At 45.8% G+C, this 17,819-nt stretch overlaps 2 protein-coding genes across 2 annotated transcripts; both read left to right on the top strand.

The window, feature by feature from the left end:
* Nucleotides 1-93: 93 nt before the first annotated feature.
* ZNF408 (zinc finger protein 408) lies at nucleotides 94-13,014 on the top strand. The gene is made up of 5 exons (XM_043972196.1): nucleotides 94-113; nucleotides 2,586-2,982; nucleotides 4,922-4,977; nucleotides 5,184-5,428; nucleotides 11,391-13,014. Exons 1-5 carry the CDS (start codon nucleotides 94-96, stop codon nucleotides 12,944-12,946), a joined length of 2,274 nt encoding a protein of 757 aa, XP_043828131.1. The 3' UTR covers nucleotides 12,947-13,014.
* A 42-nt stretch (nucleotides 13,015-13,056) lies between these two features.
* Nucleotides 13,057-16,592, top strand: LOC122730837 (40S ribosomal protein S21-like). Its single transcript, XM_043970325.1, has one exon. It carries the CDS (start codon nucleotides 15,138-15,140, stop codon nucleotides 15,387-15,389), a length of 252 nt encoding a protein of 83 aa, XP_043826260.1. The 5' UTR covers nucleotides 13,057-15,137; the 3' UTR covers nucleotides 15,390-16,592.
* Nucleotides 16,593-17,819: the final 1,227 nt, after the last annotated feature.

Genomic DNA, 17,819 nt, shown 5'->3' with positions numbered 1-17,819 from the left:
CCCTGTCTCATGCCCACTTCCGGCCTGCTGCCAAGAACAAATATGGCTGCCTCCTGGGGCCGCCGCTTCCTCTCTGACGGAGAAAGGCGGGAAATGGGGTTCCGCCCTCAATGGTAATAAAGGATTCAATGAGGTTAAAAAGAACTTTTTCATGATTAGGGCGCTCAGAAAATGTATTCAGGGTGTGGGTTGAATGTGACGGGATGTAGGGAAATGCGATGATTATGATTAGTAAATCATAACTGTGAAGATACTTTTATGTTGTCTCTTGAATAAAGACCTTATTTCTCAAATATATAGAGAACCGGCTCAAATATATAGAAATAAAAGCTATTCCTCGGCTGATAAATGGTCAAAAGATATGAACAGGCAGTTTTCAGAGGAAGTCATCAGTTATCTATAGTGATATGAAAAGATGCTCTAAATCAGTATTGATTAGAAAAATGCAAATTAAAACAACTCTGAGCCACCACCCTACTCCTATCAGATTGGCTAATTATTACAGAAAAGAAAAATTACAAATGTTAGAGGGGGCTAGGTGGCGCAGTGGATAGAGTACCAGCCCTGGAGTCAGGAGGACCTGAGTTCAAATTCGGCCTCAGACACTTAACACTTACTAGCTGTGTGACCCTGGGCAAGTCACTTAATCCTAATTGCCTCACTAAAAAAAAAAAAAAATCCAAATGTTAGAGGGGATGTGGAAAAATTAAGACACTAATGCACTGTTGGTGAAGTTGTATACTGATCCAAACATTCTGTAGAGGAAATTGGACCTGTGCCTGAAGGGCTATAAAATTATGCATAGCCTTTGACCAATGATGAAAAAGGGGAGGGTCCATTCATGCTAGGGACTAGGGTTTAAAACAGGGCCTGTGAGCCCCCTTTCTTTGCACCCACCAGCTGCACTCTAGGGTGCCTCCTTTTCACAAGAAGGAAATAAAAGAGCCTTTGTCACATCGATGCTGAGTTCCTGAGAATTATTGAGAAGAGGATTATTTTCCCCTCACATGTACAAAAATATTTATTCTTTTAGTAGTGGCAAAGAATTGGAAACTGAAGGGATGCCCAGCAATTGGGGAATGGCTGAACAAGTTGTGGTATATGATTGTGATGGAATACTATTGTGCTGTAAGAAATGAGCAGGATACTCAGAAAAACCTGGAAAGATTTCCATGAATTGATGCAATGTGAAAGGAACAGAACCAGAAGAACATTGTATACAGGAAGCGCAATACTGTATGATGATCAACTGTGAATGACTTAGCTATTCTCAGCAATACAGTGATCCAAGACAGTTCTGAAGGACTTATGATGAAAAATCCTATCCATCTCAAGAGAAAGAACTGATAGTCTTGAGTGCAGATTAAAGCATACTTTCCCTCTATTTTTCTTGTGTTTTGTGGTTTTTTTGGTCTGTGTTTTCTTTCACAATATGACTCACAAAAAACCCAAAACAAACCAAAACAAAAAACCCCCAATATGACTCACATGTATAATCTATATAAAATTCCCTTCTCATGGCAGGTAGGGGGAGAGAAGGGAAGGAGGGAAAAATTTGGAAGTCAAAATTTTTTTAAATGAATGTTAAAAATTGCTCTTACATGTAATTGAGGGGAAAATAAAATATTAAATTTAAAAAAACAAAAACAAAAACAAGCATGTATGTGTTAAGTACCTGCTATCCCAGGAATAGGAGCACCTAGTAAAGTACCAGGTCTGGGGTCAGGAAGACTCATGCGTTCAAATCCAGCCTCACCTACTTAGTAGTTGTATGATTCTGCACAGACCATTTAACCCTTGTTTCCCTGAGCTGGAGAAGGAAAAGAAAAGCCACTTCAAGTGTCTTTGACAAGGAAACCCCACAGACAGGTTAGTCCACGGGGCCATGAAGAGCCTGACTCGACTGAACAACAATAAATGTTTATTGAATGAAGGAATAAAAGGATCAAATGAGACAGAATTGGTAAAGCACTTTACCAACCTTAAAATGCAGGTTACTATTACTATCATGATGGTGGTGGTGGTGATGATGATGAAAAGAACTCCCAGTGAGAACACTCCCTCCCTCAACAAATTGCTTGGGCCACTTTATCTTCCTCAGGATCATGGGATCAGGAGTGTCAGAGGAATTCGGTCAATAAGCATAAATTAATCGCCTACAGTGTGCCAGGAACTGAGCAGAGCTCTGAGGATACATAAAGAACCAAGAGAGTCCATGTCCCGAGCTTCCAATCTAATAGCGCCTTGACCCTGAGCGTTCCACTCATGCCTTTTCCCCTCTTCTCTTGGCATCGGTTTCCCGTGTTAAATGAAGGACTCAGACTGATTTCTGAGGTCCAAGGTCAGCTCTGCACGCCCCAGCGGCCTCCCACTGGAATGATAATCCTCGCTGTTATAAAACAATCAGCCGGGTGGTGCAGTGGGTAGAGTACTGGGAAACCTGTCCAAACCAGTCCCAGTACTAGCCTCAGCCTGCGTACTAGCAGTGTGACCCTGGGCAAGTCACTTGACTTGCCACAGTTTCCTCCTATGTAAAAGACGAGAGTGTCACCTGACCATCACCAAGCTTTCTCCCTGCTCTCCAGGCGGAACCCCAGTGGTGAGCGCAAGTTTCCGGGAGGAGCCTCGCGGGCGGCGCTCACTTCGCCGCCGCCGGAAGCTGGCCTGCCGGGCCGCGAAGACCCGGGAGCAGCGGCGGAAGTGAGCGCGGGACCGGGGATGGAGGCTCCCCGCGCTCACCCCGGCCCTCCTACGCCCCTCCCGGCCGCCGAGCCCGACCCCGAGGCGCCGCCCGCGGCCGCCCTGGCCCTGCGCAGCCTCCCCCGCGGCCTGGCCCTGGGCCCGTCGGGCGCCCGCCGGCGACGCCTCGGGGTCTGGTGCGTGGGCGCCGCGCTGCGGCCGGGCCTGCTCTGGGGGCCCCTGGAGGAGCGGGGGACCGCGCTCGGACTCCGGAGCCGGCCCAGCCCCCGGCCGCCGCAGGAGGTATGGAGGGAGGCGGCGCGGGGTGGGGGCCGGCGAGCACGAGCCTCACTTTCCTCCTCCGCGTCCGTCACCTTGGCAACGCCCGCGCTCCACCCATTCCGTCTCCAGCTCCCGGCCAGGTCGGCCGGCTTTCCCAGAAGCCCCGGACCCCGAGCACGCGGGACCCCTCCCCCTCCTGGGCTCCCTGCGTGTCCTAGGGAGGCAGGACGGGCCCCGCCGGGCCAGGTGGGATGGGGCCTGGGCAGAGGAGGGAGCCCCGCCCCCATGCCACGCCTCTTCCGTTTTCTCCTGGTTTTCTCCTCCCTCCCCCCGCCGTTGTGCTCCCATCATTAAGCTTAAGGACCGAACGCTTGGGATCTGCCTGCGCTTCCATTTCTCTTTAGTAAGCCTGGTTTTCACCCAAGTCTCATGACGCTGGTACTGCTCGCCAGCGTGCCTCAGTTTCCCCGTCTGTCGGGTGGGCTCCATTGGAAGAGCTCCCAGCGAGATCGTAGGCGCAGACCTTCAAAGGGCTCCCCGACTTCTCCCTTAGCCCCCCGCCCCCGCAAACTGGCCAGAGCCCCCCAAACTATCCCCCAGGCCCGTGATCCATCGGGCGTCAGACTTAGAAGTGGGCGGGACGTGTTCATTTCACGCTTCGGCCCATGAATCCTCCCCGGTTCGGCGCCTAATGAACGAATTTCCATCCATCGCCGGCCCTTAAACTGCTCAGTCCTCCTGTCCCAGGCCCCTGTGCCCCTCCTGCTAGCTCGTCTCTGGGCCCCTCTGCCTCCTTCCTGGGACTGGGCAGGGCACAGGACGGGGCAGGGGCAGCTACCGGCCGGGCGGAGGCTTTGTCTCAGCACAGGACGGCCACGAGAGAGGAGTCCGGGCAGACGGGAGGTTTCCGTGAAGGGGACCCTCAGTCAGTCAGTTAGCCAACACTTGTTTGAGGGCCTGCAGTGTCCCAGCTAGGACTTCAAGGCAACTTGTATCAATTACCAGATCGGATCTTCACAGCTAGGCTAGGTGAGAGGTGTCGCTGTTATCCTTACGTGCAGAGGAGGAAACGAGAACAGGGTCGTGCAGCTAGTGAGTGTCTGAAGCAGGGCTTGAAATCAGGCCTTCATAAGTGAAAAACAGAGTCCTTGTCCTCCAGAGCTTACATTCTGTTTTGGGGATACCACATTTGAATGACTAACAATGAAGTAATGAATGAAGAAGCCTTCACTGTGTGCTAAGTGGGCAGCTAGGTGGTGCAGTGGATAGAGTGCCAGACCTGGAGTCAGGAGGACCTGAATTCAAATCTGGCCTCAGATTCTTACTAGCTGTGTGACCCCGGACCAGTCATTTCACCCTGTTTGCCTCAGTTTCCTCACCTGTAAAATGAGCTGGAGAAGGAAATGGCAAACCACTCCAGTAGCTTTGCCAAGAAAACCCCAAATAGGGTCTTGAAGAGTCAGACTTGACTCAACAACAACAAAAATGTGCCAAGTACTGTGCTAAGCACTGAGGGTAGAAAAAGGAACTTATCCAAGCATCAAAGACCTCAACTTCTGATTGAGAGATAATAATGCATTGAAGAGATTATAAAGGCCAGAGTCCTTAGGACATGGTCACGAGGTCCTGGCAGGGTCCAGAGCTCTGGGGCAGCAGGGGCAGGGGAGGTGGTAAAGCCCAGTGATGCTCAGTCTTACTAGGAGGTGGCCTGGTTGTTGAGTCCCTACTCATTAAAGTGTGATTGGTCATGCTGAGGAATCATTTCGCCTCAATTGTGTCATCTGTGAAATAGGGAGAATCACACCTCCCCCTCCCATATCACCCCATAAACATTTGTTTGTCTTGTGAAAATTGAATTCAATGCTGTGGAGGCGGCTGTGAACATCAAATGAGATAGTGAATATAGGAGCTTGTAAACTGTGAAACATTATACGACTTTAAGGTTGATTATTTCTTTCAGATGTTGGGCCTGTGGAGGGATGTGCATGTATGTGAACAGAGCTCAGGCTGGGCCAGGTGAGTAGGAGTGCGATGTGGGGGGGGGGGGAGCCTAGAACAGAAGCTTTCTGAGGGCAGGCAGCATGAATGCTCTGCTGCTTTTCACCATAACATTTAGAAGGGACTAAGTTCTCAATCAGTACCAACATCTGAGAAATTAGCTCAGGGCTTTTGGGGAAGCGGCTTCATGAAAGACTGCTAACTATCCCGGGCCTTACTCGCAGCTTGGTGCAGCTGGGCTGTCAGGAGAAGGAAGGGAACGTGGCTCCCGTGAGGATTGGTGAGAGGCTGCACCTGAAAGTCTCCCATACCATCCTGCCTGGCTTTGAGCTGCTGCTGTGGCCCGAACCTCCCGGCACAGACCCAGCCCATTTGGAGGAGCGGCCACTGGCCGTGGGATTGCAGCCAGAGGCCACAAAGCAGACCAACAGGGCATCTCCTGGAGAGGATGTTGTCAAGCCACGCACAGGTGTGTTTCTGATGGGGCGGCCAGGAAGAAGCCTGCTGTCCTTATACTCTGCCTGCCCCCCACCCCCAGACTATTTTCTGCTGGTGTGGGCTCCTCATGGAGGGCCCAGCCCTTATTCCAATAAGAGGCATTGAAGTGGAGGAGAGACAACAGCTGCCAGTGGGCTCCAGAATACACAAAGAACCTGGCCAAGCATCAGGAGGAACTGAGTGCAAATTGTGCCTGAGACACTGATGAGCAATGGGATTCTGGGCCTGTTACCTAACCTCTACCTGCCTCAATTTCCTTAGCTGTAAAATGGAGACAGTAACTGGCCTTCCCTCACTCCAGGCCATAGTGAGGGTCCAGTGAGATTGTAAAGCTCTTAACCCAATGCCTGGTATATAAGAGGCACTTAATAAATGCTCATTCCCTTCCTCCTCCCTTAAAATCCAAACATGAGTTGTCTGAAATTCAGCTTTGTCAGCTTGAAGACAGAGGTCCTCATCTTTGTAACTTCTGCCTTATCAGATGGAGGAAAGTACCTTCTAAACTTTAAACCTTCTTTTTTCTAAGAGTATTTCTTTTTTGTTTCCCCAATCATATGGTTTTGTTTGTTTGTTTGTTTGTTTTTAGTGAGGCAGTTGGGGTTAAGTGACTTGCTCAGGGTCACACAGCTAGTAAGTGTCAAGTGTCTGAGCCTGATTTGAACTCGAGTCCTCCTGACTCCAGGGCCGGTGCTCTATCCACTGTTCCACCTAGCTGCCCCTCCCAATCATATGTAAAAACAATTTTTGACATTCATTTTAAAAAAATTTTTGAGTTCCAAGTTTTCTCCCTCTTACCTTTCCCTTCTCTAAGATGGGAAGCAATTTGCTGTAGGTTATGTGAGATTTAAAATTGGATATTAGATCATAAATCTCCCCTACTTAACCTTTCCCTTAATTTATCTCCCAAACTAGTAAATGGAAGCAGGTTTTAATTTTCTAGATAGACCTTTTTATTTATATTTATGATAGTCACAAGGTGATGTTGGTTAGAAGGATAGAAAAGTAGAAACACAATACAAATCGTCTTAAGTCTAAGCTTAGTCTATATTCATTATAAAAACTCACCAATCCGAAAAAGACCACCTTTGGAGAGAGAGAGTCTGTGCCGCGCCGTCAGGAGTCCCGCCAAGCAGGCAAAAAGAAAGCTACTCCTACTCCCTCCCAAGCTGTTTTTGGAAGCTTATTTATAGATCTGGAACAGAGGCGGTCCTTACACACTGCTTCAAGGTTATTGGTTGGCATCATCCAAATCCATTGTCTTTGAAGGTGTTATCAAGTTGAGTTCACAGTCTAGTTTTTGAGAATTACACCTTCTTAAGGGATAACCAGGTATGATCACAATCCAATTAACTTGATACAATCCAATTAACTTGAAGTAGGCTTAATCAGCAGTCAATCACTCTCACTTGATTTAATCAGTCTTGATTAATCTCCAGGTGGGTCTTTGAGTATCTGCTAAATCCCATTATTTTATCACATTCCCCCCTTTGTTTCTTCTAGGAACAGGTGTTCCTTGATGAAACAGTAAAAAATAATTAAGTCTTTGGAAGTCTTTTCTCAGTTCTCTTGTCTTCTTGGAGTGGTAAGATGTCATCAGGAGGAAGCTGGATTCTGGTCTGGAAAGCTGGATTCTTCTTCTTTAACTGAATTGCTGGATTTTTTACTAAACCTTAGCATAGCGTTGTCAATGATCAAATTTAGTACATTCCATTACATTCCCTCCTTTATATAATAGAGAGTTGAGGTAGTTATGCAATCTATAACACTTCTTACCACCATGTGTCTGGATCAAAGCCAAATTTAGTAACATGTTTATGTCACCTGAAAATGTTATGGAAAGGTTATCATACCACATCTCATGGTTTCGAGACATCCAGTAGGCCATAGGTGGATGGATTCTGACTATGCCATCAGACTTAGTGAAAGAAAAAGAAAACTTTTAGAAGGGAGAGAGGAAGAAACTGGACTGTGTCCAGCAATTGTGGTCCATATAGTTGCCATCATAAGCAAACCATAGATTTACATGTACCTGTCTCTCCTCCTGTTGTACATATATTCTCTACAGGGCCTATATCAAACTTATTGTAAGAGCAGTTAGTCTCTGAGATGATAAGTTTCCATAATTCAAAAATCTCATATTAATTTCACCAAAGACAATATGATGGTAAAAATGCATGTTATGCTGTATAATTGATGATGTACTTGTAATATATACAATAATTCCAAACCATACCCAGAGTATACAGTCACAATGACATGTAAATGATAAATGAATGTAAATGACTGATAATATTAGACATTATTACATAATCTTTTAGCAAGTATACACATTATCTTATACATGAATTCTCTATCTAGTATTAGAGTAACAGATACTTGAAGTGATAAACAATTTATCAAAAAGAAATAAGACTCAATATTCAATATGTTCATTGATAAACCAAGCAATAGGTTTTAATAACCTTTTTTTAAAAACAGAATCCCATTAAAAAAATTCATTAAAAACTCACGGTTCTCTCAAAAAAGAAAAAAAGAATTGTGGTAGCTTCTGAGGCCCAAGGGCCCCACCCACAACATATACTTAAAATGTCTGAAAAGTCACTTAGTTTACAAAATTGAGTTAAAAAAAAAAGAAAGCAAAAGAAACAAAAGTCAAAAACAAAGCAAAACCAAGACCAAAACCAAAAAGCAAAAGATTTGCTAAGCACTCTTTTGTGCTCTTAAGGAAACTTAAGTATGTGGGGAATTCCAGGCCTTTTCAATGCCTTTCAAAAAACAAAACAAAAAAATGGCTTTAAGGAACAAAGGTTAAGTAGGGGGAAGGGAAAAGGGGTGGGGAAGATTGAGGTAGGCCTGAAAACAAGGCCATGTTCTCTCAGTGGTTTACCTGTAGAAGGAAAAGCTTGTTAAAGGTAAATTATTATGCTGCTAGAGTTTGGGGTATACCACATTGTTTTAACTGGTTCCCCAATTCTCTGCACTCCAAAGTGGTAGGGGTTTCTGAATTGTCATTGATTTTTCTAATGCTGTCATAATGTTTTCTATGGTAGAAAATGTGGAGTTCTTTAGCATCGGCTTTGTTTGTACCATGGATTTGCCATAGGGGTTTATTCAACTGGTGAATGATTACATTCAGCTAGTTATGTTTTGCAAAGGCTACAATAACGTCTTTCCCAACAGAAGTACCAGCTTTATTTTAGTATAACTTTCAGGCACCCTGGTTTAATTTCAGAGAACCTGAAATTGTGGCTTGTAAGGTATTTAATGACTGCTGGTTTGATTCTAGCAACTCCTCCTTGACTATGCTTTCCTCTTCCAGTAATCACAGAGAGATATGGTTTACCACCATTCTGTTTATGCTCTTCAGTTTTTTGTTGCAATACAGTTATTAAATAATTTATGGCTTCATCTACATGGAGTCCATGGAGGTCCAAAACATTCTTTGGTAGTAGGGAAGCATTGACTTTCTCAAATATCTTCACAGCAGCAAGATGGTTGGCTTCCCTCATCTTCTCCTTGTGGAGACTACCCTGCTGTGCATAAAATGTGGCAACATTTTTTTTCCCCATGAGATAAGCTTCTTTTGCCTTGTTATAGCATTCCAATCTCTTTTGCTGGTGAAGGAGAGCCTCTGCCCTATAGTCATCATACTTAAGGGTTTTGTGCTGACCTTTAGATGCCTGACCTGAAAGCACTGGTGCCAGAATGTTCTGTTTAGCTCTATTTTCCTCATTTGCCTCAAAGATATATGTGGCTATTTCTTTAAGTCTGTCAGGACTCAAGCTATTCCAGTCAGGACATTGCTCTTTAAAATATTTCTGGATTTCTGGTAATGAATTATAAACAAATGTGTTGAGAACGATATAGGAATCTCTTAAATCTACTGGATCCAATCTGGCGTACTGTCTAGCGGCCTCACAAAGTCTATCATAAAATCTGTTTGGTCTTTCATTAGCCTCCTGAGGTAGGCTTAAAAATTTCTGCCAGTTTTCCGGTTTTCTAGAGCAAGATTCCATTCCCTTCAGAAGTGTTTCTCTAGCATCTTTTAATCTTTGGAAATCCCTATCATTATTATAATTCCACTCTGGATCCTTTAGAGGCCATTCCATATCGGCCTTACCTTTCGCAACAAGGGCATTTCCTGCTGAGATAATATCTGTAATCTCAGTTGGGGACAGTAAAGTTTCCATAAGGCAAGTAACATCAGCCCAAGTGGGTTGATATATATTAAATATAGTCCTTAACTGTGAAACTACACCATTTGGATGTTTCTCAAAACTAGGGAAGATTGTTTTCCATGAGCTCAAGTCAGTTGCTGTAAAGGGGTGATATTTTCTAACCTGAACTGATACTCCCTTTTTATTAAATTCTATATCTTCCTGCAAGGGAAGTAGTTTCAGCTGATTTGATTCTAAAGACTGGCCAATATCCGTTTCTGTAACTGGGTTACCTCCAGTATGGGGAGCTATCTTAGCGTCTCCCTCGCCACGTGGTGAGGCTGGGTTACCTTCAGCAGAGGGAGCCATCTTAGTGTCTCCCTCGCCACGTGGTTTACCTTTAATCTCCTTCCATATTACAACTATGATAATACCCATAATGAGAGTTACAGTCATGTGAACTATCGTGAGTATGGTATTACAATTTATTTCAACTGCAGGCAAAAAATTCCTACTAATATTAAACACATTTTCAGTGGAGACAGTTACACTCATACCATTATACCAAAAAGATTTTGCTGTGTGAGTGAGGAGGAGACCTATAACACAATGAAGGAATACCGAGTAAACTAGATGTCTAAATTTGGACAGTATGGTACCCCAACATACTCCAATGCAAAAAAACGAAAAAACCAAAGGGAAAATGACATATTCGATCATATTTTAAACTGGGCTGGCTTTTTCCTTTAAAACAAGGCTTTTAGAGGCTTAAAGTCTTTAAGGGAGATTAGACAAAGGGAAATTCCGTGGGGGGGGGGGGTATTTGGAAAATCCACCGAATTAGCCGGCTTGGCCAAACTAGGGAGGGTGGGAGGGTCCTTAAGGTCCCTTCGGGGTCGCCAAACTGTGAGATTTAAAATTGGATATTAGATCATAAATCTCCCCTACTTAACCCTTCCCTTAATTTATCTCCCAGACTAGTAAATGGAAGAAGCTTCTGGTTTTCTAGATAGAGCCTTTATTGTATACAAGGTGTTGTTGATTAGAAGGATAGGAAAATAGAAATACAATACAAATCGTCTTAAGTCTAAGCTTAGTCTATATTCATTATAAAAACTCACCAATCCGAAAAAGACCACCTTTGGAGAGAGAGAGTCTGTGCCGCGCCGTCAGGAGTCCCGCCAAGCAGGCAAAAAGAAAGCTACTCCTACTCCCTCCCAAGCTGTTTTTGGAAGCTTATTTATAGATCTGGAACAGAGGCGGTCCTTACACACTGCTTCAAGGTTATTGGTTGGCATCATCCAAATCCATTGTCTTTGAAGGTGTTCTCAAGTTGAGTTCACAGTCTAGTTTCTGAGAATTACACCTTCTTAAGGGATAACCAGGTATGATCACAATCCAATTAACTTGATACAATCCAATTAACTTGAAGTAGGCTTAATCAGCAGTCAATCACTCTCACTTGATTTAATCAGTCTTGATTAATCTCCAGGTGGGTCTTTGAGTATCTGCTAAATCCCATTATTTTATCACAGTTATAAATGTGCGATCATCTAAAACTTAATTCCATATCAGTTGTGTTTAAACCTCCTTCTTGACCGGAGTTGTAGCTCAAACCTGTTGGGTTGGGAGAAGGCTGTGACTGCCCCTGGGGCGCCTGGAGCAGCATCTTGCAGCCTCTCTCAGGGAGCCAGGCTCGGGTGGGACAAAGTGCAATTTCTTGGCAGCCGCCTCACCTTGTTGTGCTGATCCTGCTCTCCTCCCCTTTCCTTTCAGCCGTCTCTCCCCAGCGAGACTCTGCTAGCAAAGAAACCGCTAAACACAGCCCCCAGTTTGGACCTGAATCCCAGGGAGAGATTCCCATAGACCCTGAGCCGCTGGAGTCCCAGGAGGAAGAGGAGAGTGAAGGAAAAATGGCCTCTCTGCCAGAGGGCTCCAGAGAAGGGGTGCAGCTGCCCCAGAGCAAACCGTCTGGAGGCCAGGGGAGCCTGAGCCCCAGTGATGGGGCTTCGCCTGTGGCTCCCAGTCGGGACCCCTGGCTCCGCTCCCGCTTGGCTAATAAATCTTGTGTGCTGTTTGACCCTGGGAGTCAGGGCTGCCCAGGAGCCAAGAGCCTGTCTCCCCAGGACAGCCAGGATGGAGAGGCAGAGGCTTTGAGATTCAGCCAGCCTCCCAGGGGCAGGAGAAGCCCAAAGGGGGCTGCCCGGCCCCTCTCCAGGCGCTACCACTGTGCCGTGTGCAGCAAAGCCTTCCTGCAGCTCTGCCACCTGAAGAAGCACCAGTTTGTGCATGCTGGGCACAAGCCGTTCCTCTGCACAGAGTGCGGCAAGAGCTATAGCTCTGAGGAGAGCTTCAAGGCCCACGTTCTGGGACACCAGGGGGTGCGGCCCTTCCCCTGCCCCCAGTGTGACAAGGCCTATGGCACCCGCCGGGACTTACGTGAGCACCAAGTGGTGCACTCGGGTGCCCGGCCCTTCACGTGTGACCAGTGTGGAAAGGCCTTCGCCCGACGGCCTTCCCTTCGGCTTCACCATAAGACCCACCAAGTACCTGCTGCCCCCACCCCGTGCCCCTGCCCCATCTGCGGGCGCCCCCTGGCCAACCAAGGCTCCCTGCAGAACCACATGCGCCTCCACACGGGTGAGAAGCCCTTCTTGTGCCCCCATTGCGGCCGGGCCTTCCGTCAGCGTGGCAACTTGCGGGGACACCTGCGCCTCCACACCGGCGAACGCCCCTACCGTTGTCCACACTGCTCGGACGCCTTCCCCCAGCTGCCAGAGCTGCGGCGTCACCTCATCTCTCACACTGGCGAAGCCCACCTCTGCCCAGTGTGTGGCAAAGCCCTGCGAGATCCCCATACACTGCGAGCCCATGAACGCCTGCACTCTGGCGAGAGGCCCTTTCCCTGCCCACAGTGTGGCCGGGCTTACACTCTGGCCACCAAGCTGCGGCGCCACCTCAAGTCTCACCTAGCGGACAAGCCTTTCCGATGCCCAACTTGCGGCATGGGCTACACCCTTCTGCAGAGCCTCAAGAGGCACCAGCTCAGCCATTGTACCAAGAGCCCGAGCAAACCCGCCATGACCCTGCTCCAGGTGGAGACAAAGCTGCCGGTCCCCCTGGGTGAAGGGGATTCCTCCCCCAGCCCAGCCTCTGGCCCAGCGGAGGTCACCATTTCAGAGAGTGAGGACAGATGCCTCATGCTTCAGGAAGATGCAGGCCCCAGTCACAGCCTGGTCCTCATTCAAGAGGGTGTGGGGGGGTTCAGCACTGTGGCTGAGGTGGTGGAAGTGGAGACAGGCCCTGACATCCCCACCGGCCCTCCTATGTAGATACATATGTATGTGTGTGTGTATGTATGTATGTATGTGTGTGTGTGTATATATATATATATATATACACACACACACACACACACACACACACACACATACATATATATGTTAGCTGCTCAGTGTCAAGCTTCTGCTTGAGACCCAGTTTTTGTTTCTGTTGTCTGACTGGAAGCAGAAGGAGGTCAGATGTCCCTCTCTGGCCATGATGAGGGCCCCAGTGACCTAGGCTGGTCTGCGAGTTTTATCTGCTCTGAGCCCACTTATCCCCAGAGGCCCAGCTGAGGCAGCAGGTGTCTGTCTGCACACCTGACCTGTGAATCAAGCTTCAGATCAGAAGCTTCCCCCTTGAGGCTTGTGAGCCAGTCACTCCCCCTCACCAGGGAGGTCTGGGAGTCTGCTGGGAGAATGGAAAGGGGGGAGCAGCATTCAGCTGTCTAAGAGGCTTCCCGCCAGAGTCAGGCACGTCCCCATCAGGAGCAGGGGTCATGTGATATCTTTTCTCAGCTCCCCAAATACCAACAGAATAAGGCCGCTGACTTCAGTCTGTGGGCAGATTTTAATGAAGCACCTGCTCTGTACCAGGTATTGTGATGCATACTGGGAATACAAAGAAAGGCAAAAATGGTCCCTGCGTTTGGTTGTCTCCCCACTCTGGCCAGGGCCCCTTTTCACTAGAGGATGATGCAACAGGTTGGAGATTTTTAAGAATCGGTGGAGAGACGTTGAATTATTTGCTACAGTGAACTTCCTTAAGAGGAAGAGCATTAGGGGGCAGCTAGGTAGCACAGTGGATAAGGCACCAGCCCTGGGACCTGAGTTCAAATCCAGACTCAGACACTTGACACTTACTAGCTGTATGATCCTGGGCAAGTCACAACCTTCATTGCCACACACACACACACACACACACATACACACACATAAAAGGAAGAGCATTCATTCCATTTCTCCCTGAAAAGCATTTTGAGGGGACATGGCCCCTACAGACTACAAAAATACAAATTTGAAATAGCAAAATGATTCAGTTTAAAATTTGTTAGGTTAGGGGGCAGCTAGGTGGCTCAGAGGGTATAAAGTACCAGTCCTGGATTCAGGAGGACCTGAGTTCAAATCTGGCCTCAGACACTTGACATTTGCTATGTGACCCTGGGCAAGTCACTTAACCCTCATTGCCCTTAAAAAATTTTTTGTGTGTTAGGTTTTAAACAAAGTCATCCCGGGGCAGCTAGATGGTGCAGTGGATAAAGCACTGGCCCTGGATTCAGGAGGACCTGAGTTCAAATCCAGCCTCAGACACTTGACACTAGCTGTGTGACCCTGGGCAAGTCACTTAACCCCAATTGCCTCAAAAAAAAAAGTCATCCCAGAGTTTTGTTTTGTGTTGGATATAAAATACAGTTCTACGGGACCCAGATTAATATGTACAGGACATTTGTTCTCATTTTTTTGGAGTAAGAGCCCTGAACTTGGAGTCAGAAAAACTGGCTTTGAATCCTGGTTCTCCCATCTGTAGAAAGGGCAAGCAAAGAGCCCTTCCAGCTCAAATGTTCTGTGTTAATAACTGACATTCATCTAGGGTTTTAAGATTTGCCAAGCATTTTACATACATTGGCTCCTTTACTGAGAAGCAGTATGGTACCAGCCTTGGGGTCAGGAAGAGCAGGTTTCAAGTCCAACAGATAACACATTATCTGTGTGACCCTGGGCAAGTCATTTAGCTTAGTGCCTCCTAGGAACCCTCTAAAAGCTATGGGAGATCTCTGTTGTCGGGAAGAGTTTCATGCCAGTAGGTTTCCAAACAAACCCAGGTCTAGCCCAAAACAAGAGTCCTGCAATGGAGAAAGCATTCATATTTTATCCTTATTTACAAAGCAGTGAACTAAAGCTCAAGAAGTTCTAAGGTTATTGAGCTTTCAGACTTGAAAGTGTTAATGACCTTATAGATCATTTAGTCTGGTAATTTTTATAATGTGGTTGAGGGACCCTTGGGGGTCTCAGACTCTTTCAGTGGCCAAAACTATTTTCCATAGTAGTAATGCTGACTTTTTGATACCAGAAATATCAACAGATAAAACCCACATAAAATCTTGGGGAAAGGGAGAGTCCTAAATTTTCAAGAGTGTAAAGGGGTGCTTCTTTTTCTCTTTCGCCTCTTTTGAGTTTGCATTCAGTTCCCTCAGCTTCCAAAATGCAGAATGATACCGTTGAGTTTGTGAACCCGTACGTGCCATGGAAATGCTCCTCGAGCAACAGGATCATCGGGGCCAAGGACCATGTGTCTGTCCAGATGAATGTGGCCAAGATTGACAAGGTCACAGGCAGATTCAATGGCCAGTTTAAAACTTATGCAATTTGTGGAGCAATTCATGGAATGGGAGAATCTAATGACTCTATTCTCCAGCTGGCAAAAAATGATGGTATTGTTTCAAAGAATTTCTAATTGAAGAAATCTTGTGGAATATATCTTAATAAATAAGAAAAACGGGAAAAAAAGTGTAAAGGAGTCCCCAGACCAAAAAGTTTGACAACAGCTGCTCTAAGCCAGCTTCAGTTTACAGAGGGAGAAATTCAGGTCCATCGAAGAAAAACGACTTACTCAATGTCCCACAACAATTAAATCATGAAATTACACAGGATTGAAGAGTTGGAAGTGGCCATCTAGTTCAGCCTTTACCCAAAAGGATTCCTTAGCATAATATACCTATTAAGTGGTCATCTGGTGTCTGCTTGAAGACCTTAACAAAGGGGGTAACTAAGCACCTCTCAAGGAAGCCTATTCTGTTTTTGAACACTAAACCTAACTAAATTTGTGGGTTTTGTTTTGTTTTTTGCAATGTTTGTCAATCGTCTCTGGTTCTGTCTCCTGGGACCAAATAGAACCAGCCTAATGTAGCCCCTTCAAATACTTAAAAACAGCTGTCTTGTCCCCTTCTGACTCTTTTCTTTAGGCCAACATTTCCATTTCTTTCAACCAACCTATTTTTTTTTGCAGGGGCGGGGCAGGGCAATGAGTGTCAAGTGACTTTCTCGGGGTCACACAGCTAATAAGTGTCAAGTGTCTGAGGCCGGATTTTAACTCGGGTACTCCCGAATCCAGGACCAGTGTTTTCTCCACTGTGCCACCTAGCTGCCCCCCAACCTATTCTTATATAACATACTCAAGACCCTTCCCCATCCTGGTTGCCCTCTGGATGCTTTGCAGCTTGTCAGTGGCTTTCTGTTGCCCAGAACCACACACAGTATTCCAGATGAGTTTGGAAGAAAGAGAACAGTGGCACTGTCACCTTCATATTCATGGGAACTGTACTTCTCAACGTACCCCAGGATCATGTTAGCCTCTTTGGCAGCCACATCACACTGTTGACTTCTTTGACCTTGTAGTCCACTAAGACTCCCAGCTCCTTGTCATAACTGCTGTCTAACCATGCCTCCTCACATTGATCTGTGCCCCACTGTAAAACTTTACAAATTCACCCTAATGATGTCATCTGATTAGATTTATCCCTCCACCCTATAAATATCTTTAGGGATCTTGATTATCATCCAGTGTGGTACAGTTTTATGTCAAAAGCAAAACTGATGAGCCTGCTGTGCATACCTTCATTCAAATCATTGATAACATTAAACAGCAGAGCGCTGAGCACAGATCCTTGGTACATGATTCTGTGTCTTCTACCTCCTCTTGTCTAATTCTCGTTTGTATTATACTATGCTGCCTTCCTAAAGTTCCTTCAGCTCTAACTTTATGCTCTATATTCTGTGATCATTTCTAGCTCTTTTGTGCCTGAATTTAACTATCTTTGAATTATAGTATCCTTTTTTCTACAACATTTTTTGGGGAGGGGGAGGGCAGGGCAATGAGGGTTAAGTGACTTGCCCAGGGTCACACAGCTAGTAAGTGGCAAGTGTCTGAGACCATATTTGAACTCAGGTCCTCCTGAATCCAGGGCTGGTGCTTTATCCACTGTGCCACCTAGCTGCCCCTCTCTACAACATATTTCTGGTCACATTTAGGGGTTAACATGCCTAGCTGAACCATTTCAATATCAACATTCTCATTATAAAATCCCCAAATAAAAGGATATTGCAGCTAATTAGAAGAATGGCTCCCACAACTTCTTGAAGATCCAAAGAAAAGTTGGCGAAGTTGGTTTCATTATGTACCCAGAAACAGCATTATTTTGCTACACAATAAGTTATCCTGCCTTATAGTACTTGGGGTGAATATAAAACAAAAAGATTGTCATGAAGATATCTCTAGCTTTCGTACCAATATCTGCTGCAAAATATGAAGGGAGAAAGACATTCTACAAAAACTTTATCAGATCTTCCAAACAAAGTCAACGAGTCCTAGCACGTAGTGACTTTGGTGCAAGAGTGGGCATGCGAAAGGTAGGCCAAAAATATGCTGGAAAATATGATTCTGGAATGAGAAATGAAAGAGGTCAAAGACTTGTTGACTGTTGGCAAACATCATATCCTTGTATCATGAATACTTTCCTTAAGAAGTAAGTCAGGAATGTTCAAGAATTTTTTTTACATGAAATTGTGAAATATTTAATGAAATAAATAAAATATCTTTCAAAAATAAGTCAGGAGACACTGGATATGGAAAAACACTGGACAAAAATGATCAATGATGACCTTATACATAGTCCCAGTTACTGATGTGGGAGTCATTTAGGAATTATCAGTTCGTGTGCCATTGGAAGAACAACTTGTAACAAAAAGTAGAAATTGACTGAATCAGAAGGATGAATATGAGAAGACCTGATGGTTCTAAAAGCTTCATCCTGACCTGTTCAGGTGGCCTGTTGACACTGAAAATCAGAAGTAGATAAAAGAAGAAACCTTGAAGCAAATTCCCTAT

Source organism: Dromiciops gliroides, chromosome 6, assembly GCF_019393635.1.
Source record: "Dromiciops gliroides isolate mDroGli1 chromosome 6, mDroGli1.pri, whole genome shotgun sequence".
Lineage (NCBI taxonomy): Eukaryota > Metazoa > Chordata > Mammalia > Microbiotheria > Microbiotheriidae > Dromiciops > Dromiciops gliroides.
Note: the sequence above shows the minus strand (reverse complement) of the source record. Positions and strands in the feature narration are given on the sequence as shown.

What these genes read in the sequence shown, in the direction of transcription:
- ZNF408 (XM_043972196.1), top strand. Translation starts at nt 94, where the DNA reads ATGGGGTTCCGCCCTCAATG. An exon ending in ATGGGGTTCCGCCCTCAATG is followed by an intron (nt 114 to 2,585) that starts GTAATAAAGGAT and finishes CCTGCTCTCCAG; the next exon opens with GCGGAACCCCAGTGGTGAGC. An exon ending in GCCCCCGGCCGCCGCAGGAG is followed by an intron (nt 2,983 to 4,921) that starts GTATGGAGGGAG and finishes TATTTCTTTCAG; the next exon opens with ATGTTGGGCCTGTGGAGGGA.
- LOC122730837 (XM_043970325.1), top strand. Translation starts at nt 15,138, where the DNA reads ATGCAGAATGATACCGTTGAGTTTGTGAACCCGTACGTGCCATGGAAA.